At 33.5% G+C, this 27,866-nt stretch overlaps 1 protein-coding gene and 1 pseudogene across 1 annotated transcript in view; both read left to right on the forward strand.

The window, feature by feature from the left end:
• The window catches only part of LOC145291328 (uncharacterized), a 174,919-nt gene that overhangs the window by 114,830 nt on the left and 32,223 nt on the right, over positions 1 to 27,866 (forward strand). The window contains exon 2 of the mRNA XM_080137083.1: positions 24,843 to 25,346. Coding sequence (XP_079993209.1) covers positions 24,843 to 25,346 — 504 coding nt within the window. The remainder of the gene's footprint in view (positions 1 to 24,842; positions 25,347 to 27,866) is intronic.
• On the forward strand, positions 13,071 to 13,218 carry LOC145291762 (U2 spliceosomal RNA; annotated as a pseudogene).

Here is a 27,866-nt window from a genome sequence, read left to right on the forward strand (position 1 = left end):
ATAATAAAAATTGGTCAGTCAGCTCATAAGATGTATAGCAATAACATACTGAATTTTCAAGAGTCTACGACAATTTTAAATGCCTGTAAAAAAAAGTCTGGAAACTTATTGAAGGCACCGTGTATTTTCTTAGTTTTTTTAATGCCAAATTCTAAAATATCATTTTTGTTGTCTATTATCATTCCTGGTCTTGTTTGTATGCTTTATTTTATTGTCCCAGGGGATTTGACGACTTTCATTTTCAAATACTCTGGTTTGCGTTTCTACTATTTATTATTTCAAATTTTTGCACAGATTCCAGAATATCTTCCTAACCAAGTGATCTTCTTATAGCGTTTTCTGTGAGCTTCCTACATTTATGACATGGTTTACAGTTTCGTCTCCTTATCAACAGAATCTACATTTGCTGCCCTGATTGATCTCGTCTATCGTCTATACAAATTGTTCCATTACTATTGTCGTGTGTAACTGTCGGCAGTGATTTAGTTTCTCTTTTCAAGCAGCCTTGTTTTTATTCCTATGTAATTTCTTGTTACCTAATGTTATCTTTTTTTACTTTACACATTTCTTTTTCTTGTTCCATTGCTTATGGTAATCAGTTTCTACGTATTTTGTATTTCTGTCGTCCTTTAATTGTACTGTACGCCATATTTAGTAGTTATGAGATTCTCTCCCTCTATTTATGGAGTTAATCAACATTATCTTTCTGATTTACTACTTTGCACATAGTAATTTTAGTATCTGGTTCCTAAATTCAGGTTCCAGTGTTCGTCTTTATTCAGTCCCTGAAAGGTCTGAGTATCTTATCAGTGATATTTTTGGCCTTTTGGCCAAGATCAAAGTGTGTATCTGTTCCGACAGATGCTGCAAGCTTTGACTAGCAAAGACCAGATGTGGGGGCAACCCCACATGCCTGACCTTTAACCAGCTCCCATTTCCCACCTCTCGGGAGCTGGTCCCCTTTTCCCCTTCCCCCTCCCTTCACTCCTCACATTAAAAATCGGCCTTGTGCCTAATTTGCTCGGTGGGGGAGCAAATAAATACCATCTTATCAGTGATATTGCTAAAGTGTTTATTCCTTATTGTTACTGCTATATAATTATTATTATTATCATTAGTAGTAGTAGTAGTAGTAGTAGTAGTAGTAGTAGTAGTAGTAGTAGTTATGGTGGTGTTGGATGAACTCACATAGAGCGTTACTAGTTATTTCTCGCTGATAACGACTGATGGCTTCCCCTGGATCCAAGTGACAAAAAATTCCCTCAATAGTTTTAGTATTTTCCTTCCATTCCAATATTCCAGTAAGTTACAACAAATGCAAGAAACTTTAATACAGTGTGGAACAATGAATTTGTCGCCCTAAAGGAAACAACACTACAGCTTTATTTTAAAACTTTTATTGAAAAAAATCAATTCAGGTAACTTGATTATGTGGTAGAACTGGCATCTGTTCAATGTAGCCACTTTCAGCCTCAATCGTCGCCTTGATACAGTTCCGGAAATGGGGGCTTGCCTTTTCTATAAACGCCGCCGAGAGCTCGGTGAATACTCGGCGAATGGCGGCGACCAGGCTGGCTTTGGTGTTATGGGAGGTCATGTTTGTGATGTTCTCGGCGTATGATCAAACAAAGTAGTCCAGCAAGTTCAGGTCGGGGGAGGAGAGGGCAACCAGTGAGAGAAGAATACAAAGTCGTAGAACTTCTTTCGAAGCCAAGCCTGGGTCTCTTTGAACCCGATGGGTCGGCGCCGTCTCGCTGACACATCCAGAGTCTGCCAGCGGCCATCTGATTGCACCAGGGAATCACCACACTCTTCAGAAGATCCAGGTACACTTTGGTGTTGACTTTCAAGCCGACTTCGAAGATGTGAGGCGTTATGATGTGGCCTTCACTTGAAACCATACCAAAAACCAAAACCGTGGCTGGAGATTTAGTTGAGCTGTGTTGTCAAACGTTGAACCGTCCGGATTTGCATTTTGAAGGTGCTGGCAATGGTCCTGATGTCATAACTTGGATCGGTAGAGAGAACAATTTTTACAGCGGCGCATCCTCGATCTCGCTTGTTGAACATGTGTCACTTTCTAACATGATAGAAGGCTCCTATCACTCTTGGAATTTGTACACAACTGACCAACTAGTAAATGGTTTGGTAAAATTGGTAAAATGTATTGGATATAATAGTAGTTGTCTGTTTATTCGGCTAAAGGTTTTTTTGTTCCAGTTAACCGGACACACCGGAATCGAACATTTATTGATTCCGGACAAGATGCGCACACTACAACAACGATCACGAACCTCATCTGATGCCATGGTGACGACACATCCGGTCATATATAGCATCGTGACGGTGCGCTCTACCACTTTTAGTGCCTAAATAATTAGGATCGATGCAATTGCACACTGTAATTACCGCTATATGCAGAAACCCAGAATCACCTGAGAAAGATTAATAGATTTGGCAAATCACCAAAAGGTGGACGTAACCGTGAGACTACAGAACTGTAACAGGTCAGAGATTTATTTCTATTGTCTCGTTTATCTTCTCTTGTTTTTATTGGAGGAATTTCACCGGAATTTTCTGTTTGGGAAAACCCCACTTATTAATTGTTAGATTGCAATTGTTAAACGTTTATAAGTGGGGATAGAAAGGCGATCATGTCCTCATTACCTCGTAATATTTTTGAACAAATAGATGGACTGATTAAAGTCAGTTAGATTTAAGTTTTCAAATTTGAATTTTGTTTACCATTGTAAATTAGATCACTGAATAGATCTGGCAAACGTGATGAATAGGGCTAGGACAACAGCATATTCTTTTCATTGTTTTGACTCGAGTGCATATCCGTTGATATCTTATATGCTTTTATATAGAGTGATGTGGTCTTCGGTTGATTAAGTGTGTCTCATTGTGTCGGGTATATACTCGAGAGTCAAAACAATGGTAAGAATATTCTATTGTCATAGCCTAGTGATGAACAGTGGAAATGGCTTTTCCATTGCCTTAACTTTCAAATTACATGCCAGCCAAAGACGGAGCCTTTTACGGTGGGGATGAGATACGTCAGAGTGGCTTCCACCCAATGCTCAATCCAAGCAAGTTCATCGTATCCGCTCATTGAATACCGAATCCCGCATCTCCTCATCACACACTGACAATGCGTGTACGATTTTTGTTTCTGGATTTAACGTTTTCTTATGATTAATGCAATCTTAATCTTGGAAACGTTCACATCGTGGAATAAAAGAAAAATTATTATTATGAATAATTACATTTCTGTGCAAATAATTTTTTATGGTGGATATGAATTTTTGAGTGTTCGGATGCCATGGTCAAGGAACTTCATGTCACGGATAATGATCGTCTATGTAATCGATTTACTTTGATTTTGAAGGATAAAAAAAATAAGAGCTAGGTATCTCGGTAATTTACTCATTTGAGTGTGTTTGAGAAATTGCGAATTTTCTACATGTTATTTGTTGTCATGGGATATGGCTAAGCCTGATGCACAGTTGGATTTTACTCGGCATTTAACGAAGGCAGTGGACAGTGTCAAATGGAAGCATGATTAAGAATGGCATGTGTGCAGGTATATTATTATCCATTAAATGATTTACATGCAAGTCGGATGATTAGTGAGGTATCATTCACGTATCATACTTAATGGAATTAAAAGAAAGAAAAGAAAAAGAAAGAAATAAAAGACAAATACTTTATTAATAAATTGATTTCATAAATTGAGCTGCTTAGTCTCGCAATAAATGTGTTTAATAAGATTTAAAAAGTGTCTGAACCTTTTTTGGACTAGTTTTACTTGCTCATTGTTGGTCGGGAGTTTATTTACTTGTGTTGACTGATGGCTTTACATTGAGTCCAAATCTCAATCTTTCCCCTCATAAATGACATTCTAAAATGGCAAAATGGATTGACCCATGTGTATCTGCAAAATAAGTCTTTCAAAGATCGACTACAAAGACCTTAGGCCTATTGCTCCGCTATTCTCTAAATTTGTTTGCATAAATGTCTAGATGAGTGATATTGTCAGAACTTAAAAATATGGATCAAATTTTACGCCTAACTGCTTTTTTATGGCTGTGTGACAAAAATATTTTTCCAACTCAATAATATAACTTCCATCCAGTATTTTAATGATGTTCAAGGAACTGCCTCTATTATATGTGGGTAGATGATGATACTAATGTCATACCCTCCTTCATCTTATTTACCGAAAACTAAAAGGGAGTGAGCTTCACTCGGTCATATCTAAATCAAAGAATGTTTGTTTGTGACACTTGCCTCAAACAAGTTGGCGTTTCTCCGTGTTGATATTTGGAACTTTTGTACTTATTGTTGATACGTATATTTACTTTCTTAGATTGTTTAAGACTGCATTACCCTCAGACTCGCGGATAAATATAATGTTAGTAAGCGTATTATTTTTGCAATGATTTTCACTGACCCTATCAGCACTGTTGTTATTGAAAGAATTGATATCAAAACGTTTTTCTCATTTTGTTTGGTGCTATGTTTACAAAATCTTCAGACATTGATCTATACGACTTTCTGAAATGAATACTCTTGAATTGTGAAAATTGTTTTCATGGTACAAACTTACTTATTATGTTCACTTCGTCTCAGTCATATTTTTATACGACTTTCTAAGTATTGTGGTTAATATCGTTGTTTACATATTCACAATATTTTTCTTAATCTGTGTTTCTACGTTCATGATAGGCACGCCAAAAAAGGAGGAGGGAGTAAGCATTTTCTGACGGGCTCTGTTTAAAAATTTACAAAATCAAGTAATTATCCAATCAATACGAAATTTTCACCGATTATTAAGTGAAGAATGAACTTTATAACCGTGTGCATTTTTTCCCAATTGATAATTATATATATATATATATATATATATATATATATATATATATATATATATATATATATTGTGACCTAATCTTTAAATTGGATTATGTATTTAAATCAAAATGTGCAATTTTAGACTGACGAGATATATTGTTTTTTTGTTTGTTTGTTTGTTTGTTTGTTTGTTTTTATATTTTGTCGCCAAGGAAAAATAAAACATGATTCCCACAAGATAGGCTAATACAGTAGTTGTTTTGAACTGAGCGAAAGTCTACTAATGTACCCTCCCTTCAAAACCTGCAGAGACTTTACCGGCTAGAGATTTCGTCAAGTCTATTTTTAGACCGGATTGTGAAGCAGAAAGGAAGAGGGGGCGGAAGTTGTATCACTTCCCCTTTCCCTTTCTAACTGGACACTAGCGGAAGTCGCTCTTTTCAGTTTGGGTCACCAATCTGTTAAGAGGTCTCTCTCTTCGTGAGAGGAGGGGGTGACTTCTTCCATTCATGCGAAAAAGGAGATACAGATATACGACACGTGGACGACGCGACCTTCTTCTCCAGTCATGCGAGAGAATGTGATTAATTTACTGTCTCACGAAAGAGACAATGACTTTTCCCCCATCATGCGAAGGAGATGCGGATGTACTGAACGAGGACGATGTGATCCTTTATCCCTCACGAAAGAGACAGATATATAAAGCGCGAGCAAAAAAAAAGAGAACACGTGAATTTGTTATTCGAACTTTTTCCCCTGCCGAAGGACATATCTTGGATTAACTGCGTCGTTGACGAGTTGTGAAACACACCAGAAAAAGAAACAAAAAAGAGGAAAACAAAAGAGACCTTTAAGTGCAAAGGCTTTGATTACCCCCCCCCCCCCAAAGACTTTCGCTCATTTCGTAGATATACTTCAGATTCCATAACTTTGAACACATTTCTTTTTCTTTCGTTAAACTCTTCCTTTTTTTTATCTTAAATAAATCTATTTTTGTATCATTTGGAAAAGTGTGTTTTCTCGTTATTTCATCGCATTTTTATTGTGTTCGTCCTTGTGTCTCTATCCACTTGTTTTATTTATATATTTTTTGCTTTGTCACATATGCGATAAAGAGAAAAATACTTGAGTTTTAACTTTCCCTTAAATTCTCTTATACCCCCCCATTTTTGCAACGTGTTACAAAGGTAAACTATATTTGTTTTATCATTAAGTTTCCGTTCATACCCCTACGTTCATTTATTACTTAATTCCCCACCTTTTATCGCATATGTAACAATATATATATACAATATATATATATATATATATATATTGCCTAAAACCCCTTTCTTTATTTGTGGTTGAAAATGTGTTTAAAATAATCAACGCAAACTGAACAGAATATATTGTATTGTTGGGAGGGATTGATAAAACACACACACACACACACACAAATACTTGTGGACGTATCGGTTTTTTAGGTAGAAATCCGAATTTTGAATGTGTTAAATTTTTCATCTTTTTGTGTTTTGAAGTGTGAAATTCGTTGAATATTTTAGTTATAATTATTCTTTCAGATTAGCAATATATATATATATATATATATATATATATATTTCATTATTTTTACGAAAAACACTACTTTTAAATTTTATAATAATAAATAAATAAATGATTTTCTTTTAGTAAGCCATATATTACTAATATAACATTAAATAGGAAATGCTTTAAAGAATCGATACCAACAAAGAAAAAACTGATAAATAACTGCGCAATTTGCTACAAAAACATGATAATTTCTTTTGGCAATTAACCTCACCTATGGTAGACCATTAGGCCAACAAACAGTTGCTCGTGTTTAGAAACAGTTGTTATCTCTCTCTTTTCCTTTTTGCTGTGACTTGCACTTAAGTTAGTTTAAAATCTGGGGAACTTCCTCTACCACACTCTCTCGTCCAGAAACATTTTGTACAAGACGACCAAATGTGATATTAGATGTAGGAGTTGTCTCCAAAACATACGGCGCCTATAGCATTCCCAAAATGGTCACCCATCTGTTACTGGCCAGCCTTATCGTTGCTTAACTTCGGGAGTTATATAGGCAACACACACACACACACATATATATATATATATATATATATATATATATATATCGCTTATGAAAAAATTATACCCTTATAAAGTTGATTCTTCACTTAATCGGCAAAACAAAAGTTAAAAATACATGGAAATTTACAGGACAAAATGAACTTCATTTACTCATGTAAATGCTGCCATAGTTTCTTCCAAACTATCATTAACCTTTAGAATTTTTAATTTCGGCACGCGAAATCTGTAGAGCGAGATAAAAGATGGAATTATTTGAAATTCAGGTATATATGTTATAATATTTTTGCATATTCTTATGGCAAATAATTATACATATTATTTAAACTAAAAACTTAATTAATTCAAAAACCTTTAAAACGTACTTAAATGTGTTAGCCACCGAGAAAAAAATTCAATATAACATTATATATAAATTCTTAATGTTGCAATATTTTAATTTATAAATTCATTATTATTATTATTATTATGAAAATATTTTGTCTTTTTCTTTTCCAGTGTAACAACTAGTCCTTTGACTTTTCTAAGCTTAATTTTAACCATAGTACTTTTCATGCTCACATTTTTCTATGTAATTTTTCCATTTTTTTAATAATATTTTCTTTTTTGTGGTAAAAATCATCTTATATTACCAGAAGGAATTGTTACTGTACACTGATAATTTCTTAATCATGAAACACTACTTTATGCAGTTTTAAATTAATAATTATCATATAAATATATATATGTATGTACTAAAAATGAAATAAAAAACGTATATATATATACATATATTACCGGTACACTGATGACTGCGTGAGCATGAAACACTAGTGTATGTAGACTGAATTAACAATTATTATTTAATTATATATATAGTTAAATTAAAAATGTATATATATATATATATATATATATATATATATATATATATATATATATATATATATATATATAAACTAGTTGTACCCTGCCGCACGTTGCAGTGGCTCAATTTGGTGCAATGGAAAAATCTAATAAAAAGAGAAAATGCATATTCTTAGTACAGTAATCCACTCCAAAAAATGAAAAAGAAGGCGAAAATGAAACAGATTGTACTCTTGCGGAATTGGATCTGGATCCTCGGGAGTTTCCGTCAATCATGGCTTGGGCTCGAGCAACAATCAGTGCATTAAGACGAACGTTGCTAAAATGTTGAAACGCTAAATCGAGTTTTTTTGTGTTTGTTTTTTGTATTAAAACATGTGAGTTTTTAATTAATATTTCGTGGGAGGGGGGTTACTATACACAGATCTAAAAAAGTTGTCCAAAAACAAATAAATGAAAGCAAAGTTAAGGTAAGTTAGGTTTCTACCTAACTGGATGTTTTTTTAGTGTTTTTATTTAATGTAAAATGTTTAATCGGCTCGAAAAACACACAGTGTTTATCGATGTATTTGAAAAAGACAAATGGTCGCGGACTCTGTTGAATATGTTAAGTTTGGGAAAATAAGTTAAAAACTAATATATATATATATATATATATATATATATATATATATATATATATATATATATATATACAAAACAGTGTCAGAAACCCATCGAATATATGTTACCGTGCATAGGCTGACATATTCGGTGGGTTTCGGATAGTATTTTGTATAGCTTTTTAGTTTTAACTCATTTCCCAAACTTAACGTAATCAACAGTGTCCGCCACCATTTGTATTTTTTCAAATACACCACTAAACACTATTTTTCGAGCCGACTAAACGTTACATTAAATAAAACGGGTTTGTGTTACTAAACACAGATACGAAAAGTTGTTGAGAAATAACAAATAAATGTAATCAAAGGCAAGATAAGTTACTTTTCTACGTAATTGGATAAGATTGTAGTGTTTTTATTTAATGTAAAATGTTTAATCGGTTCGAAAACATGCAAGGTTTATCGGTATATTTGAAAAATAAAAATGGCGGCAGACTGTGTTGAACACATTAAGTTCGTGAAAATGAGTTAAAACTAAAAAAACTACACAAAATACTGTCAGGAACTCACTCAATGTATGTTACCGTGACATAGGCTGACATATATTTGGTGTTTTTTTAAACAGTATTTTGTATAGTTTTTTTAGTTTTAACTCATTTTCCCAAACTTAACGTGTTTAACACAGTTTGCCACTATTTTTAATTTTCAAATATAGCGGTAAACGTTGTGTTTTTCGAGCCGAATAAACATTTTACATAAAATAAAAACACTATAAAATTATCCAGTTTGGTAGAAAAGTAACTTATCTTGCCTTTGATAGTATTTGTTATACATTTGTTTTTTGACAACTTTTTCGAATCTATGTGTACAAACCCAATAAAAACACTAAAAATTATCCAGTTAGGTAGAAAAGTAACTTATCTTGCCTTTGAAAACATTAAAACTTGTTATATATTTATTTTTGTTGACAACTTTTTCAAACCTTTGTGCGGTTCTGTATTAAAAGTTCGAGGTCTGATATTAATATTAATTTGCTGATTTGTATGAGTTAAATAGTTTGAATTTTTTTCATGGTGTTCAACAAATTGTGGGGCAATGGTTGTATGAGGACTATTTTGGAGAGGATAATGAGTGTTGTTAGTTTTAGGATGGCTGTTAGGAGAAATATTATTATTATTATTATTATTATTATTATTATTATTATTATTATTATTATTATTATTGTTAGTTGTATGATTGTAGATGGAGGTGCTGCTCAAGTGGTATATTGGATTAGTAACTATATCAGGTGGAGGATGGGAAGAAGGATAACTTGAAGACGAAATATTAGTGTCTGTTATGGGAGGATTACGTGGGAGCTCAGTAATTGTGCATGAATATATAACATCTTTATGGATGCAATCATTATTGAGTGGGCAAAGATGTTTGTTATTACAATTATAGTTAGTTTTGGGTTTAATTGGGAAAGGGATTTTTTGGGCTGATTTAATTTTTTTGTTATTAGATGTTAAGATTCTTTGTGTTAAATTAGGCATTGTTGAATAAGAAATCCTGATTGAGTTTTTATTGAAAATAGAACTATATCTGTGTGGGTATTATGAATAGTTTTGAAGTATTATGAAGAGTTTTGTACAATGTTGAAGAATGCCTCATGGTTTATTAGTCTTGACATTTACGCTAAATAGAGGATTAAACCAAATATTTTTCTTTCTCCTGATGCGACTGGGTGGGTTAGATGTATTGCAATTAGTATTTTGGTTTGGATTATATATGTAGACTCGTTCATTGTTATTGATAGCAGCAGATCTTTTTATTTGAACTGGTTTCTTACGAGTCATATTCTATTATAAGCTCTATCTCCTATTTGGTTTTATCTAGCTTTTACATCTGGTTGAGATTACTTTATGAATATTAATTCTTTAATATTTATAATATACTTTAGTTTAACCATCTTGGCTCATTTTGGTAAATTTAATTGTAATTTTTATTTTATAATATATATATATATATATATATATATATATATATATATATATATATATATATATATATATATGTAGCAGAATTAGCAATAACCGAAATGAGGGGAAATAGAGAGCTTACCTCGGATACGTCTGTTGGTGTTTCAGGCTGAGCGGAAAAGAGAGTTCCAAGATGGCGTCCATGGGTTTTTATTAGCGTTGACCCTATGTAATTCTCGTAGAATCGCGTCTGCTCCCATGCGATTATGCAAATATATAATTCCCACCGCTGGAAAGCAGTCAGATAGTGTCCTGCAGATTGTGTGTAGGTGGTTCTGGTGATTAGATTGTTTTTTTGTGAGGAACCACGTGTCTGTGAGAAGTTTTTTTCCTTGTTTGTGTCTCCTTCTTCTTTCTTTACAGATAAGAAATCCCTCTCTTCTAGAGGTGGGCGATACTGACTATTTCCTATCTGTGTTCCTAATTTTTTTTTTCCTACTACATTTTGCTTCAAGCTATTTCGGCCCGACTATGATGAAGGTTCGGATAAGCAGTGATATTATCAAGCCATTCTCTGGCGAGGGAGACATTGTAGCGTGGCTGAAAAAAGTGAGACTTGTCGCACAACTTCAGCAGGTGGATGATGTAGCGAGTCTGCTACCTTTATATCTGGAAGGTGATGCACTGTCACTCTGCATGGAAATGGAGGAGGACGATCAAAAGAAGATAGACCAGATTGAGGCCCGATTAAAGGAGGCATTTATCGATGACGCGTTTGCAGCATACAGAAAAATAACTATGGTTTGATGGGCTGGCGAACGTGTGGATGTTTATGCCAACAAAATCAGTCAGTTTTTAAAGGTCGGTCGGTCTGTCGGTCGGTCGGTCGGTCGGTCTGTCGGTCTGTCTATTTTGAACTCTATCAAGGCAGGACAAGTCCTTTCTAGCAGCTCCTGCCCAGATGTGGCAACAGTATTCCATCCTTGGACGTACCTGGCTCTTATATAGATAGAGAATAGCATCAGCAGTGAGATATCTACCGGATCGATAGAAAGATCCCACCATTTTTCCAGCGGCCTTGGCAACAGATTTGATATACGTGTTCCATTTAAGATCAGGAGTAATGGTCAAGCCCAGAAGCTTGTCAAACCTTGAGGCCTCCTGAAGACGAGAGCCATTCATTTCAATTGATGACAAATGTGGATTAGAATGTTGATGATGTAAAGAGAGAAGCTTGGTTTTAGATGCATTAAAAGTAACCAGCCACTCCTTTCCCCATTGTACTACGTGCTCAAGATCAGAGGAGAGAGAATTGGAGAGAACTTGGTCGTTTACTGTCTTAGATGTGGTACCATAAATGGTAGTGTCGTCAGCATAAATGTCTACAAATGATGTAAGGATATGATTTGGAAGATCATTAATGTAGATCTGGAAAAGAGTTGGGCCCAGGATGGATCCCTGAGGGACACCGGCATTAATACTGTGAGCTTCTGATTTTTGCCCCTCAACTACTACTCTTATGAACCTATCAGAAAGAAATGATTTAATAATTGAGAAGACTTTTCCAGCTATACCATAGCTAGCGATCTTATGAAGTAAACCTTTATGCCATACCCTATCAAAGGCCTTAGATATGTCAAGAGCAATTGCCCTAGAAAGATTGCCACCGTCGAGAGATTTGCTAATCCTATGCGATATAACTGTAAGGACATCTGCTGTAGATCTAGCAGAACGGAAACCATATTGAGTGTCACTAAGAAGGTTATTTTTGTTGAGATGGTTGATTAGGTCTGTTATTAATAGATGCTGTTCTTAGATTTTAAGCTTTTGGCCAAGATCAAAGTGTAGTATATGTTCCGGCAGATATTGCAAGCAAAGATAATATGTGGGAGCAATCCCACATATAAGACCTTGGTCAATGTAGGGGCAACCCTTCATACCAATTGTCACTATCCAGCTCCCCTACTGCCCGGGGAGCTGGTCCCCATTTCCCCTTCACCCTCACATTAAAAATCGGCCTTGTGCCTTATTTGCTCGGTGGGGGAGCAAATAAACACAGCTTTTCTTGGCCTTTTGGCCAGGATCAAAGTGTAGTGTCTGTTCCGGCAGATACTGCAAGCTATGACTAGCTATGACTAGCAAAGAACAGATGTGCCTGACCTTTAACCAGCTCCCATTTCCCACCTCTCGGGAGCTGGTCCCCTTTTCCCCTTCCCCCTCCCTTCACTCCTCACATTAAAAATCGGCCTTGTGCCTAATTTGCTCGGTGGGGGAGCAAATAAATACCATCTGTTCCGGCAGATACTGCAAGCTATGACTAGCTAGGACTAGCTAGGACTAGCAAAGACCAGATGTGGGGGCAACCCCACATGCCTGACCTTTAACCAGCTCCCATTTCCCACCTCTCGGGAGCTGGTCCCCTTTTTCCCTTCCCCCTCCCTTCACTCCTCACATTAAAAATCGGCCTTGTGCCTAATTTGCTCGGTGGGGGAGCAAATAAATACCATCTGTTCCGGCAGATACTGCAAGCAAAGACCATATATGGGGCGACCCCACATATAAGACCTTGGTCAATGTAGGGGCAACCCTTCTTATCAATTGTCACTATCCAGCTCCCCTACTCCCCAGGGAATTGGTCCCCATTTCCCCTTCACTCCTCACGTTAAAAATCGGCCTTGTGCCTAATTTGCTCGGCGGGGGAGCAAATAAACACAGCTTTTCTTGGCCTTTTAGCCAAGATCAAAGTGTAGTATCTGTTCTTACTACATGTTGCACTTATGCTTGTAACTTTGTGATATAAAGTGGGGGATCACTTTTCTGTATTAATTTAATGTAAAATGATGTCCCACTTTACAACCAATCAGTCTCAAAGCCATTCAAGTCATTCTCCAGATCATTCAAGCTGTTTTTGAAGGATTCCAGTTATTTTTTAAGCATTCAAGTCATTCTTAAGGTCATTCAATTCATCCTTAAATTCATTAAAGTTATTCTAAGTCATTTACTTTTTATTTATTTAAGTCATTTCAGCCCATTTTTCGGTCATTTTAGTTTATCTTTAAGAATTTCATGTCAATCCTCAATTCACGCATTCATTCATTACACAAGAGCACGCGACTAATGGGTATCGGACTTGTTTTCAATAAAAGGAGCAAAGACCAAACTTTAAAAAATAAAAGGTTTTATCGAAAAAATATACAATATTTTTTTAAATCAGTTTTGTTTAAAAAAGATTTCACGAAATTCAACGAATTTTAACTTTATCTAAATGTAATAAATATATATAAATTCAAAAAAAATCACTTACCTATATAAAATACTAATCAATGGATGCTTCTATTCTACATTTATGAGAATTTGTCCATATTCATATTTTATATTCCATGTATTTTTTAAATAAAAGAATTTTTTAAACAACTATTTCAAAAGACCACCATTACGTAAGCATTAGCCTGTGTTAGCGAAGCGGTGTTTCTTCCTGTTTTGAAATACGGATGGACAAAAGGACGTAAAATCAACACATACGCGTAATCTGTGAAGCCTTGTGCGTAAAGAAATATGTGTCACAGTATATTAAAAATATTTTATTACCAGTTTTTGCCGTAAAAAAACACTCAACGAATTTTTGATTTTTTTCTTTTCTCAAAGAAATACACGAGTTTTTGATTTAATATATTTCATTACTTCTTTATAGAGTGATTTTTTTTAAATATCTAAAAAAAAAACACATTGAATGAAATAGAAAAAAATTGTCGTAATTCAACGAAATTTTCTGGACAATATAACAAGATTATGAGGTTTCACTTAAAAAACAAAAAAAAATTCGTGGTTTTTAAAAAAGATTTTAAACTTTGGACTTTACAGGTGAATCTGCAAACAACTGTTCTTTTTTTGCTTTAAATTAGCTTATTTTATTTATTGATCTTTTATCTTCAATTTGTGATGTATGAATTTAGGTGAGAAAATTAATAAATTTCATTTGAATAGATATTTCAAGATGGGGGGGGGGTGAATTTAAAAAAAAACGCTTGTTTAGAATATTATATTTGGTTTATTGGAAAAAGAATAAAATTTCACATTGAACCTGAAAATATCGTAAAAATTGAAACATTAGAAAAATTTTGATAGATTTTTCAATTTTAAAAATTGAAAAAATTTAACTCGTAAAATTCAATTGATTTCATTACGCAAAAACATGGCTGCATGAACGCGCGCAGGCACTTTGTAAACACTGTTTTTTTTTAAATAAAAAATAATATTTCTATTATTTTTTAAACAACTTTAATAGTTTATTTTGGAAGTATATTTCAAAAAGAAAAAAAAAACAACTTTAAAAAGAGAAATTACAAGTTTTTTATATTTTATTCGCAGTTTTGTGTTATCGGTGTCAAAAATTCCCAAAAACTTCTGACACAACTAGTACTGTGGTGAGTGAAATGATTCTAACTAAGAGTAAGATGGTGTAAGATAGAAGACGAGTAACGATCTTCACTTTCCCACACTTTTGATGACTTTGTTCTATGTTATATTTTTTTATAATTCACAATGCAATACCTGTTCTCATACTACACTTTATCTTTTCTGTCATCGGTCAGTGAAAAATAAATCCTTCTAGACTGGGATAATTTCTATTTGTCCCCATTTTAGAATGCTCCATTCTGGGAAAGTTAGATTCTGTACATTATAAACTAGGCACAGGCATTAATAGCTGAAAACTGGCAGATGGACATAGTTTTGAAAACCGGTTTATCATAATTTGTTTGTAGGTTTCCGATTACTTTTTTATTGTATTTCAAAGATTTAAGTTAATTTCGAAAAGGAAAAAAGAAAGAAAAAAACAATATTTGTACACGTAAAAAAAAATCTTATGATAAAAATGTTTTCACGACATTTGGAAACTGACATGTTTAGCTAAATTTTGAAGTGAAATAAATTCATTGTAAAAATCCCCTTAATTATAATTTATAATTTATTTATTAATTTTTGGGGTCTATTTCAAAGTTAATTAGTAATGTAATTTCCTAAAATATTGAATTAAATAAAAATAAAACACCTTGTTTGTACAAAAATAGCTTAATTAGCCCCCAAAAGCGAGAGATTCTGGCTTCGCACAAAAGAAGAAACGAAGTCATCTATTTATGGGTTCTACAGAAGCCCAAAATGTCAGAAAGTCAAAAGGCTGTCTGAAAATGACGCCAGGTGTTTGGAGGGAAGTAGGGAGTACAAAACCAAATGTTTTTTCTTTTTCATTCCCAATCGTGCATTAATACATCCTACCGTGAACGGTTGTATAATTTTTACCGTTTTTTTAATTTAATTATTTTCTGTATTTCTGCTTTTAAATTTTTTCTATTAAAAAAAAATAAAGATTATATAAAAATTATGTTACACTGAAGATTACACACTCCTTCAGGCAAAGAAAAATATTAGAATCCTACATATGCTAAAAATGTAATCTAAAAAAAACTAGAAATATTTTTTGTAATTATATTTTTTGTGTGTGAAAATATTAAGTAACAATGATAATATCGGTAGTTCGAGAAATTAATTTTTCTTCAAGTTTTATCGATTTCATTAATACGGATTTTAGAGGCTTTTTCCGTAATGTTCCTGAAAAATTATATTTGTCTATTTTTTATTGTTACAATTTATGATGCTTTGTTTTCATAAAAAAAGCATTCATGCATTTTTTTTTTTACTATTGAAAAGCATAACTTTAGTAAAGGTGTTTTTGTTTAAACAAAATAATACATTTCCACTAAGACCCAAATAAAAATTATGGATGCATTATATTGCGTTATCATATTTTGATAAATACTGAAAATTTCAGTAATATTGGTTAATTTTCTGATTTTTGAGGTGAGTCTTTAAGTAAAGGAAGGGGTCAAAACGTTTATACATTTTGAGCATCGGCTATTCATCTTGCACGTACTTATTATAAACTAATCTTATGTCTAAATCTGCCTCAGTGGGAAGATAAGTAAATAGAATGACATATAATTAATAGCACAAAATCATTTCCTTCCAAAAGATATCTTCTTTTTAGGCGATTATGTGTGAAAAAAAAGAAAAAAACAAAAATAATTATTTGGAATTTGGACTGGGGGATCAGTTGTTTTCTTTCTTTAATTTTTTTACCATTAACCCCTAGTCTGACTGAAATGAGACTCAAAACCACACTCAATCATTTCACATACACAAAAATATTACCCCCCCCCCCCAAATAAAAAATAACGCCCAAAAAACTGCCTTAATATTATGCATTACAATTACTCAGAAAACCAGGTCTTCTCTTACGTTAAAGTTTTATGTAAAACTCTAATGTAGCTTTCCCCTTGAAGAATTATTATTTTTCCAACTCAGAATGACTCCGAATATCCTGTTCAAAGCTATTATTAACTTTTGTACCACAAAAAATCTCTCTCTCTCTCTCTCTCTCTCTCTCTCTCTATATATATATATATATATATATATATATATATATATAAAGGCAAATAAACCCTTTTTCTGGGTCAACGGCCAACTAGCACAGTGTGTGTCTGTGTGCATGTATGTGTGTTTTGGGGTGGAGAGGGCTCCTGTAAGCCGTGGTGAAGGCAACCTTTCTAGGAGAAGCAAATCTCTGATTTAAAAAACCATAAAGCGGGAGACCAGTACCCGCATTAAGCTGGTCTGCAGTTTAACTTGTTGCTAACTATCTTGCTCTTGCTTGTTGCTGGATCTCAACATTTTGAACCGAGAGAGAGACTTTTCCGTCATACAAAGCTAGGACTCTGTAACATCATCTGTGTATAGATACTCCTTCAGGCATTTGTCTATTAAAATGGTCCTGTGGCGATGAAAGTCATTTTTGGGCTCATAGTGTCTGAGGGAGTGTATCTCGTCTGACAAGACGTTGCAATCATATATATATATATATATGTTGGTGCAAAAATAATGTCGTTTTTTAACATGAAATTGAACGTCAAAAACGACATTATTTTTTGCACAAACCTAACATATATATATATATATATATATATATATATATATATATATATGTTAGGTTTGTGCAAAAAATAATGTCGTTTTTGACGTTCAATTTCATGTTAAAAAACGGCATTATTTTTGACAGCCCATTTAAGAAATTCGTTTCTTATCGTTGAGCACTTTCCGTTGAATTAAAAGTCGGTCAATTTAGCTCTTATGCGTAGATCATCGTATAACGATTTGATCACTGTCTGTCTGACGTAATGAACATTTAAATTAAAATGTTTAAAATTCAACGCTATTTCATACGGTTAATAGTAGCCGAACGGATACGGCCTCCGCTAATCGAGCCAGAGATGTCTCGTGTTGCGGGGTTCGAATCGTTCGACTGGTAGTAATCGTGACACCCTGCACTGAAGAATCCCGAAAGGATGAAACACTAGTGTCTGTAGGTATTTAATTATTATAGAAAAAAAATAATTATATATGCATATATGTGTGTGTGTGTGTGTGTGTGTGTGTGTGTGTGTGTGAAAGTGTGTGTGTGTGTGTGTGAAAGTGTGTGTGTGTGAAAGTGTCTGTCTGTGTATCTGCGTATCTGTGTGTTTGTGCGTGTACATTTCCCTAAACAATAACTCTGCTAATTTTAAGTTTACAGACTCGAAATTTGATATACAGGGTACTGAGATTTGGGAAAATCGATGTGATTGGTTTTCGGCCAGAAATTTGACGATTAAGGGATCAAAGTTCAACGAGTTGACCTTTGAGAACTCTACCAAACTCCTCCGACAATTTTGGATCTAAACACTTGAAATTTTATATATAGGTTCATTGGACATGGATCTAACTTAATAACTTGATTTGAGCCCAAAACAATAAATTTTAAGGGGTCATAATAGGGGTGAAAGTTAAAAGAATTGACCACTTTTTATTTTTTTTGTTCAACATACATATCACAATCTCACCCATGCTAGTGTATCAATAAAAGTGAAAGTGTCTGTCTGTCAGTCTGTGTGTGTCTGTGTGTGTACATTTCCCTACTCAATAACTTTGTCGATTTTAAGCCTACAGACTCGAAATTTGATATACAGTGTACTGAGATTTGGGAAAATCGATGTGATCCATTTCCGGGCAGAAACCTTTTCGATTAAGGAGTTAAAGTTAAACGATTTGACCTTTGAGAACTCTACCAAAGTCATCCGACAATTCTCGGTCTAAGCACTTGAAATTTTAGATATAGATTCCTTGGACATGGATCTAACTTAATAACTTGAATTTGAGCCCAAAATAATAAATTTTAAGTGGTCATAATGGAGGTCAGAGTTTAAAAAAAAAATTGACCTCTGCGGTCTCTTCCAAATTTGAAATTTTACATAAAGGGTATTCAGAGATAAGGCAAGCTTTTAATCGGTTTGGGTCGAAAATCTTTAGTTACCAATATATAAATGTGTGTATGTATGCATGTATGTTTGCATGTCTGCCAAGATCTATATCGTTTAAAGTTCGACCTTTCAGACGACAAATATTGAAAAATTGGCTAAAAACATTAATATCTTCCCCTTTAACTAGGCACATTTTAACAGAGGGGGGTCACTTTTTTCGCCGATATTTTTTAAAGTTATACTCTCCTTTAGATTGTTTAGCCTTAATTTTAAAAAATGTCGCTTCCGGTTTGGCGGTGATCGTAATAGCATAGACATTAGGTTCTTACCCTGTTCTTTTCCTCCTTCGCGGTACGGGTTCGAGCCTGTCTTCCTACTGCCACATTTTTGTTTTTTTTGCATTTTCTTTGTTCAACAGACACATCCAAACACCCGGGCAACGCCGGGCTGAAATGCTAGTATATCTATAAAAGTGAAAGTGTTTGTCTGTCTGTGTACATTTCCCTACGAAATAACATACTCGAAATTTGATATACTATGTGTGTTTGGGAAAATCTATGTGATCGGTTTTCGGTCAGAAATTTGCCTGTTAAGAGTCAACGTTCAACGATTTGACCTTTGAGAACTCTACCAAACTCCTCCGACAATTTGGGGTCTAAACACTTGAAATTTTAGCATATTTATAGACATATATGTATGTACTTATTGATTTGTAAATCGCCACTTGTTTCGCCTTCTTCCAACCACAATGATTATATCTCATTCCTCGCATTGTGATAGCCTTCTAATTCTCTTATATATATATATATATATATATATATATATATATATATATATATATATATATATATATATATAGATATATATATATAGATATATAGTAGAGTAAAAATAACAAAACGTGTAACAAAGATGACACAAAAAATGACTCTTGATAACATGCATAACATATATATATTTAAATTCAGTTAAAAATTCGAAAAAGAAATTTCACCGAAATGCTCATTGAGAATAATTTTCCCTTCACTGATATGATGCACCCAGATGAGTCCACGTAAAAAAATTTTACTACTCAATAGCCTAATTGAATCTAGCGAGATTCGAAAACAGGACCATAGAAACTACAGTCTGAAGTGTTACTACTGAGCTAGCCACGTTAGTGCTGGAATGTACTGCGTTTATTGTAGATGTCATTTTGACAACAAAGTGTCCAGCATAGTTTTCATATAGCTGTATCAGTAAGAATCGATCATAAATAGTAACTTTTTATTATTTTACTGCAGTTTCACAGTATTATCGATCATGAAAAGTATATCAAATGATCTCATCTGGCATGACTAAAAAAAAGCGAAGCCTGAAAATGAACAGTTTTTATTAATGTGACGTAAGATTTCGCTGGAAATTTTTATCTTACTGCATGAAATCGATGCTGTTGAGAAAAAACATGATTAAATAAGCTGTATTTTATATTTTTGCATTCTTGTTGTCAACGTGTTTTCATCCGATTTAAATTAAATATGATTTTTGTTCTCATAAACAAATGTTGCCTTTTTTGTTAATTTGTAACAGCAGGAGCAGCGTATACTCGCGGCTTTGGATTTTAAATATATTTGGTTTTATAAGATTTTGAATATATTTGGTTTTATAAGATTTTGAATATATTTGGTTTTATAAGATTTTGAATATATTTGGTTTTATAAGATTTCGAATATATTTGGTTTTATAAGATTTTTTTTTTTTTGAATATATTTGGTTTTATAAGATTTTGAATATATTTGGTTATATAAGATTTTGAATATATTTGGTTTTATAAGATTTTGAATATATTAGGTTTTATAAGATTTTGAATATATTTGGTTTTATAAGATTTTGAATATATTTGGTTTTATAAGATTTTGAATATATTTGGTTTTATAAGATCTTGAATATATTTGGTTTTATAAGATTTTGAATATATTTGGTTTTATAAGATTTCGAATATATTTGGTTTTATAAGATTTTTTTTTTTTGAATATATTTGGTTTTATAAGATTTTGAATATATTTGGTTCTATAAGATTTCGAATATATTTGGTTTTATAAGATTTCGAATATATTTGGTTTTATACGATTTCGAATATATTTGGTTTTATAAGATTTTTTTTTTTTGAATATATTTGGTTCTATAAGATTTCGAATATATTTGGTTTTATAAGATTTTGAATATATTTGGTTTTATAAGATTTTGAATATATTTGGTTTTATAAGATTTTGAATATATTTGGTTCTATAAGATTTTGAATATATTTGGTTTTATAAGATTTTGAATATATTTGGTTTTATAAGATTTTGAATATATTTGGTTTTATAAGATTTTGAATATATTTGGTTCTATAAGATTTGGAATATATTTGGTTTTATAAGATTTTGAATATATTTGGTTTTATAAGATTTTGAATATATTTGGTTTTATAAGATTTCGAATATATTTGGTTTTATAAGATTTTGAATATATTTGGTTTTATAAGATTTCGAATATATTTGGTTTTATAAGATTTTGAATATATTTGGTTTTATAAGATTTTGAATATATTTGGTTCTATAAGATTTGGAATATGTTTGGCTTTATAAGACTTCGAATATATTTGGTTTTATAAGATTTTGAATATATTTGGTTTTATAAGATTTCGAATATATTTGGTTTTATAAGATTTTGAATATATTTGGTTTTATAAGATTTCGAATATATTAGGTTTTATAAGATTTTGAATATATTTGGTTTTATAAGATTTTGAATATATTTGGTTCTATAAGATTTGGAATATGTTTGGCTTTATAAGACTTCGAATATATTTGGTTTTATAAGATTTTGAATATATTTGGTTTTATAAGATTTTGAATATATTTGGTTTTATAAGATTTTGAATATATTTGGTTCTATAAGATTTGGAATATGTTTGGCTTTATAAGACTTCGAATATATTTGGTTTTATAAGATTTCGAATATATTTGGTTTTATAAGATTTTGAATATATTTGGTTTTATAAGATCCTTGCTGATTGATTGTAGCGGTAAACTTCTTTTCTGGCTTGCTCACTCGTAGACCAGCTCGCACGGGAGCTGATCACGTGACAAAGTTCATAAAACGCTTAAATCCACTGCAACTCTTTTTCTCTTGGCTAGGACGCGATACTGACAACAATTTCAATTGGCTCGGACCAACTCTTGGGGCGCAACAGAACCATGGGTTCAACTATAGACGAAGAGACAAATAATCCAACATTGCTAACGCCAGATACAGACTTCAATACGGTACACACATGAACTCTTCTATTTTCTACAGGACTGCCTCTAATCTTTTGTCTACGTGCATACACATAAACTCACGTTTCTACTACTAATCCTTTTCTACAAGCATACTAACGAAGGTAACCAATAAAAGTGTTATTAAATATTAAACTGAGACTCTTGTCTTTTTATTTTACTAAACTTTATTTCAAAGTTATTTTTTTCTTTATGAAATATTAGAAATATAAATAACTTCAACTCCAAATGTTGATTACTAAAATTATTCGATGTTGAATTTAAATATTTTTTTTGTGATTATCGTGTGATCTCTAATTTTGTCCGAGTCAATATTCTCATCGACAATGATTAGATGTGGCCTTTTCCATGCAGTTGGACCCGTTGCTTTTATTCACAGCCGGTGCTTATTAGTTTGTCTCGTGTCAGAGTTGATATGCCGTCATCTTGCTGCCCGCCAAGGAAAAAGAAACAGTAATTCACAATTCGCCGTCCGGTAGGAAGGCGCTCAATGTACAGAAGAAAGAAAAACAAACTCAGCTTCTTCTAGTTTACTGATTAATTTTCAAACAAAAAGATATATTTGGAAAAGAAATTTCCCCGAAATGCTCGGTGAGAATAACTTTCCGTTCACTGATATGATGCACCCAGATGTCCGCGAAAACATGTATATATAGTTCACAAATATTGAGTTCATATAGTGGACATTTAGTCTTTAAGCCTTTCCCCTTCTTTCTTTCTTAATAGTGCGGAGTTAGTGACACGGGGACATGAAGAGAAGGGGTAATCGATCACTCTCAACTGAATCACTGACTGAATGAATGAAAAACAAAATTTTCGATTCTGCACTGGATTAAATAGTGCAGGGCGGGGTAGCGTGGGTGTTTCCCCCAACCAGTCAACGACAACGTCACTTCTCCATGTCTAGATTGGTCCCTTTTTAGAATTCCCACACAAGCCACCAAGAAAGGTTGCCAGTGTTTATCAGCTCTTCTAGGTTACATTCGTGATCCCTAGGTCAGATGAATGTCTTGGAGGTGTAAACATTCATTCTCCAATATATGGATTCGCATTATTTGCACTAGTTCACCGCATGTTTTCGCTCAATCTTTAAGGTGAAATTGTTGTTGACGGATAAACCATAGATGAACATGACACAATCATGAATTATTTTGTGATTTTCTCTCAGCAGGGATTTTTGTTGTCACCTGGGCGCACCATATTTAATAAAGAGTTATGGTTTCCCGTTTTTTATAGTGAATTTTAAGTTTTCGCTTCCTCCCTTGAGGAGCCCAAACGCCCTTCGGGTCGGTCATGTTACAATCGGTGGTCAAAAATGATGATTGAAAGAATCAACAAATACACACGGAACTGACAACTCATTTCATTTCTCATTTAACCAAGCCGACTCACATAAGCTACACGTACTTTTGATCATTTATCTTTATTGATTTTTATTGGTTAAAAAGAAACATTTTTGCCATACTAGTCATTAGAAAAAGAAAGAGAAAAGAAGTTATGCATACAAGTAGCACAAAGAGTTTGTGTAACATTTTTATTAAGTCGCGTAAACCCTGTTTATGACTTGGGACTATCAACAAAACCGGATGTTTGATGTTGAATACTTTCCTCGAGCCGACCACGTGTTGGCACGGATAGGAAATAGAATGTTTAATCCGTGTGACAGTAACCAGCACATTTTCTTTCTTTCTGCGTACATCGTTATTGAAGCCAACCAATCCATTCTCATCAAAACATTGTACTAGCAGCAGCTGGCAATACAGTATATAACAGAAACGTATATACAGTATATACGTGTATATACGTGTATATACTGCATATACAGTATATAGTATATACGTGTGTATGCATTATATGCTGTATATAGTATATACAGTACACACTATATACAGTATATAGTATATACGTGCATATACAGTATATAACAGAAACGTATTTTCACTCAGTTCTCATTCAGAACCTTACACCAGTGGCTTCCACAACGTTTTTTCACTCGTCTTCATTGACATTGCGACGACAACATCCAGTAGCAGTAGCATCTACACTATGGCAACATTCATCATCATCATCATCATCATCATCATCATCATCATCATCATCGTCACAACAACCACAGCAGCTTTAAACCGATCCATACATCATCAACATCTGCAGCTTGTTCTCCCGTTGCTCTTATTCCTGCTGGCGTCCTGCAGCTCCTGCGTCTGGCGACGTTTTGCCTTTCAACTTCTTATCGGTTCACGTACTGTACTTCCTGCAAGATTAAGCTCTTGGATACGTCTATACAGACTGGATCTACCCGAGTTATCTTGTTATACCTCAAATACGTCCACATCAATCTTAGTGTGACGTTATTTTGCCAGTTTTAAAGCAGCTACGTCAAAAGCAACGACTCGCAATGGTAAGACTAAAAAAAAAACATTATCACAATAGATATCAACCGATGAATAAACCAGCACCATCACTCAAAAGACAATCCAGTCATCACCACCACCACCACCACCACCACCATCATCATCATCATCATCATCATCATCATCATCATCCGGTAAGGATCCATCCTTTCCTGTCGACTTACTGAACCATAAACGATCTTTGAAATAAATGTCAACTGTACATTTTGTTGGCCACGGAAATTTGATTATTTTATTTTATTGCTTGTAAACCATTGCCGTATTTTGTCTGTGTCTATTTCTTATTAAGACTGATTGACGGCCAGTTCCTACGACAAACATTAAATGGGTTGGATTGAGATAATAATAATAATTCCTCGAATTATATCAAGATGAATGGTGTTATTTTCATTTCTCTGCTTTTGTTTTATTGCTCTTTCAGACGGTGACTGTCTAACCTTGGTTATTCGTAAAAGATGCCGAAACCATCTGGGCCCGAAATCTGCTCACTCCAATCTAGCACGCAGGTGTGAGATCAGCTTCATCCCGACCGTCATTTGGTTTGTGCTAGACGATCGCCACTCGCATGAAAGCGGCGATAGCAGCAGCCACAGCAAGAAGCAAAATCTCGTCTGCTACTCGGACGTGATTGGCTACGACAAATGCCCGCGCTTCCCATCTGAGGAAGAAACAGCCAAGCTAATATGCAATCCGCTAAAAATAAACACCAAGCGCTGCGATGTCACGCAGGACGAGACGGAAACGCAGTGCCGCCCGATGGAGATCTGTGACCAGGCAGTGCTGATCTCTGGTGGATGGAATAGGTTCACACTCCACCCGCGGCACAAATCAAATTTGCGAAACATGTACCGGATGTTACGACATAACGGATTTCATTCGCGAAACATCGAGATATTTTATGCCAATGGATCCCCGGATGTGATACGTAAGTAAAAATTGAAACTTTTTTTTCAACACAACAAAATATGCCGTCTTTTCAATTATATCACTGTGTTTTTGTTATTCGGCACCACTAAAATTCACCACAGAATTACCCTATGTAACACGATGTAACTTTATTATAAGTTAATATTATCAATATAACTTTTCTACCATTTAAAAGAAGGTATAATAAAAGCTATAATAAGCTAGAAATAATTTTAAAAAATGTTATCGTACGAAAATAATGAAAATGCAAGACGAAAATCGTGTTTACATAATGGCGCCTTAAAATAACGTTCCTATGTAGTAAGCGTTCCGAACGTGAAAACGTACTCGTGTTTAATAAATCTAGCAAAAATCAACTAATCGTCATTTTCGTTAAATTTTCGATACATCCATGTTAGAATGAAATTACATATAAAATGCAGTTTCCGTCAAATATATGAAGGGAAATACTTTTTAGTGCACGCCCCCCCCCCATACAGTTTTCGAAATTTGAACAAAATATATTTAAATCGATGAAAATTTCTATTTATTATGAAACATAATAGTTCAAATAAGTAAAACTATTTATTTTTTAAAAGTTTAAATAAACGTATTGAACAAAAACTTACCTTGAAAGTGCAATTAAAATATTGATATAAATTTAATAGTGTTATGTTTTTAATAAGTTTTTTCTTCGAATCAATATTAGTTGAATTGCCAAGAGAAAGAAACTTCCTGGAAACTCCTCCTACAATTTTGGGTCTAAACACGAGAAATTTTAGATATAGGTTCGTTGGCCATGGATCTAACTTAATAACTTGATTTGAGCCCAAAACAATAAATTTTAAGGGGTCATAATAGGGGTGAAAGTTAAAAAAATTGACCTTTTTTTTTTTTTTTGCTCAGCATGCACCTCAAAACACACGGGCAGCGCCGGGCACCCATGCTAGTATATATATATATATATATATATATATATATATATATATATATATATATATATATATATATATATATATATATATATATATAAAATATTCTGATATATATATATGTATATATATATATATATATATATATATATATATATATATATATAGGTGAATGGAAGATGAGAGGATCCTAAAGGATATTCTGTATAGCGAGCTCAGAACCGGGCACAACCATGCAAGAAGGCTTGTCCTCCGCTGCAAGGATGTCTGCATGCAAAACTGGAAGGCAGGTAGGAGTCTATGACTGAAGACTGCAACTGCTGGAGAAATGCTCTGAAAGCACGCCCCAAGAGGGGAGGTGGAACCAGCATTAGAGAGAGAGAGAGGAGATAGCAGAGACCGTAGAGAGTTGCAACAAAGCGCTAGCAACCAGACACCATCCTGCGGTAACTGCAAGAGAGCCTGCCAATCCATGATACGTTTGCAGTCACAATAGATGCTGCAATTAAGAACTGGAGTAATCTGTGGTGCATAACTCCGAGACAGACGGATGACAACAACAATATCCTCGTAGTGAAAGAAAGAAATATATACATATATATATATATATAAATATATATATATATATATATATATATATAGAGAGAGAGAGAGAGAGAGAGAGAGAGAGAGAGAGAGAGAGAGAGAGAGAGCGGGGGGAAGAGAGAGTGTGTGTGCGTGTGTGTGTGTAAGAGAGAGAGAGAGAGAGAGAGAGAGAAACTGGGTTAATTTTAATTTTTGTTTCAATCAAAAGTGTATATCTGAGAGAGATCGATTTTTCTCATATTAAAAACCGACTATATCTCACTTAGCCGTCGTGCGGCAAGTAAATAGAGGCGATGTACTAACAACACTGTTAGCTATTTCTTATTGCAGCAAATTGTTTTGTGTCATTTAGATTTTTACTATATTCATTTTGTGAATTTTATATTACGATACATTATTCTATTGCTTCAGTTAACTATTTCTCCTTCTAACATTACAATAAGTTCCAGGCATGACATATAGATGGCGCTATTACTAAAAAAATATATATGTGATTTTTATAAAGTACTAAACTTTAATTTGTATTGCTAGTTGTAAATTATAATTATTTAAGTGAAGCTTTTGTTGAAAATTTCGAAACAATGGAAAAAATTGAATTCCGTGTGTTCATAAAGAATTGGTTTTCGATGTGAACAAGGATTGTTGAAGAATTATTTAAACTTTGCTCCGTTGAAAATAATGGTAGCCATCTAATACGGTTCTATATAGATAAATGGTCTGAATGATCAAGTCGCCCAAATTCATCAGCTATGTTAGAAAACAAAAAGGCTACAAATTCGTTCTGGCCGATCATCAATTAAAATTGGGTGAGATAGCAGAGGAACTGAAAACATCAGAATTGTATTCATTATCTTTCAGAAGGAACAACAATTGTCAAGGTGTTCAAAGTGGGTATAGCATTCGTTTACAGTCAATAAAAAAAAATGAGTCGACGATTTAGAGCATTGTTTACAACTGCATCCATGCAATAAAAGGAAGTCAATGTGTCACTTTACCCTGGTGTTAAATTTGCAGCTAGCTGA

The sequence above is a fragment of the Euprymna scolopes genome, chromosome 12 (genome assembly GCF_053919585.1).
Source record: "Euprymna scolopes isolate OS-2025 chromosome 12, ASM5391958v1, whole genome shotgun sequence".
NCBI lineage: Eukaryota > Metazoa > Mollusca > Cephalopoda > Sepiida > Sepiolidae > Euprymna > Euprymna scolopes.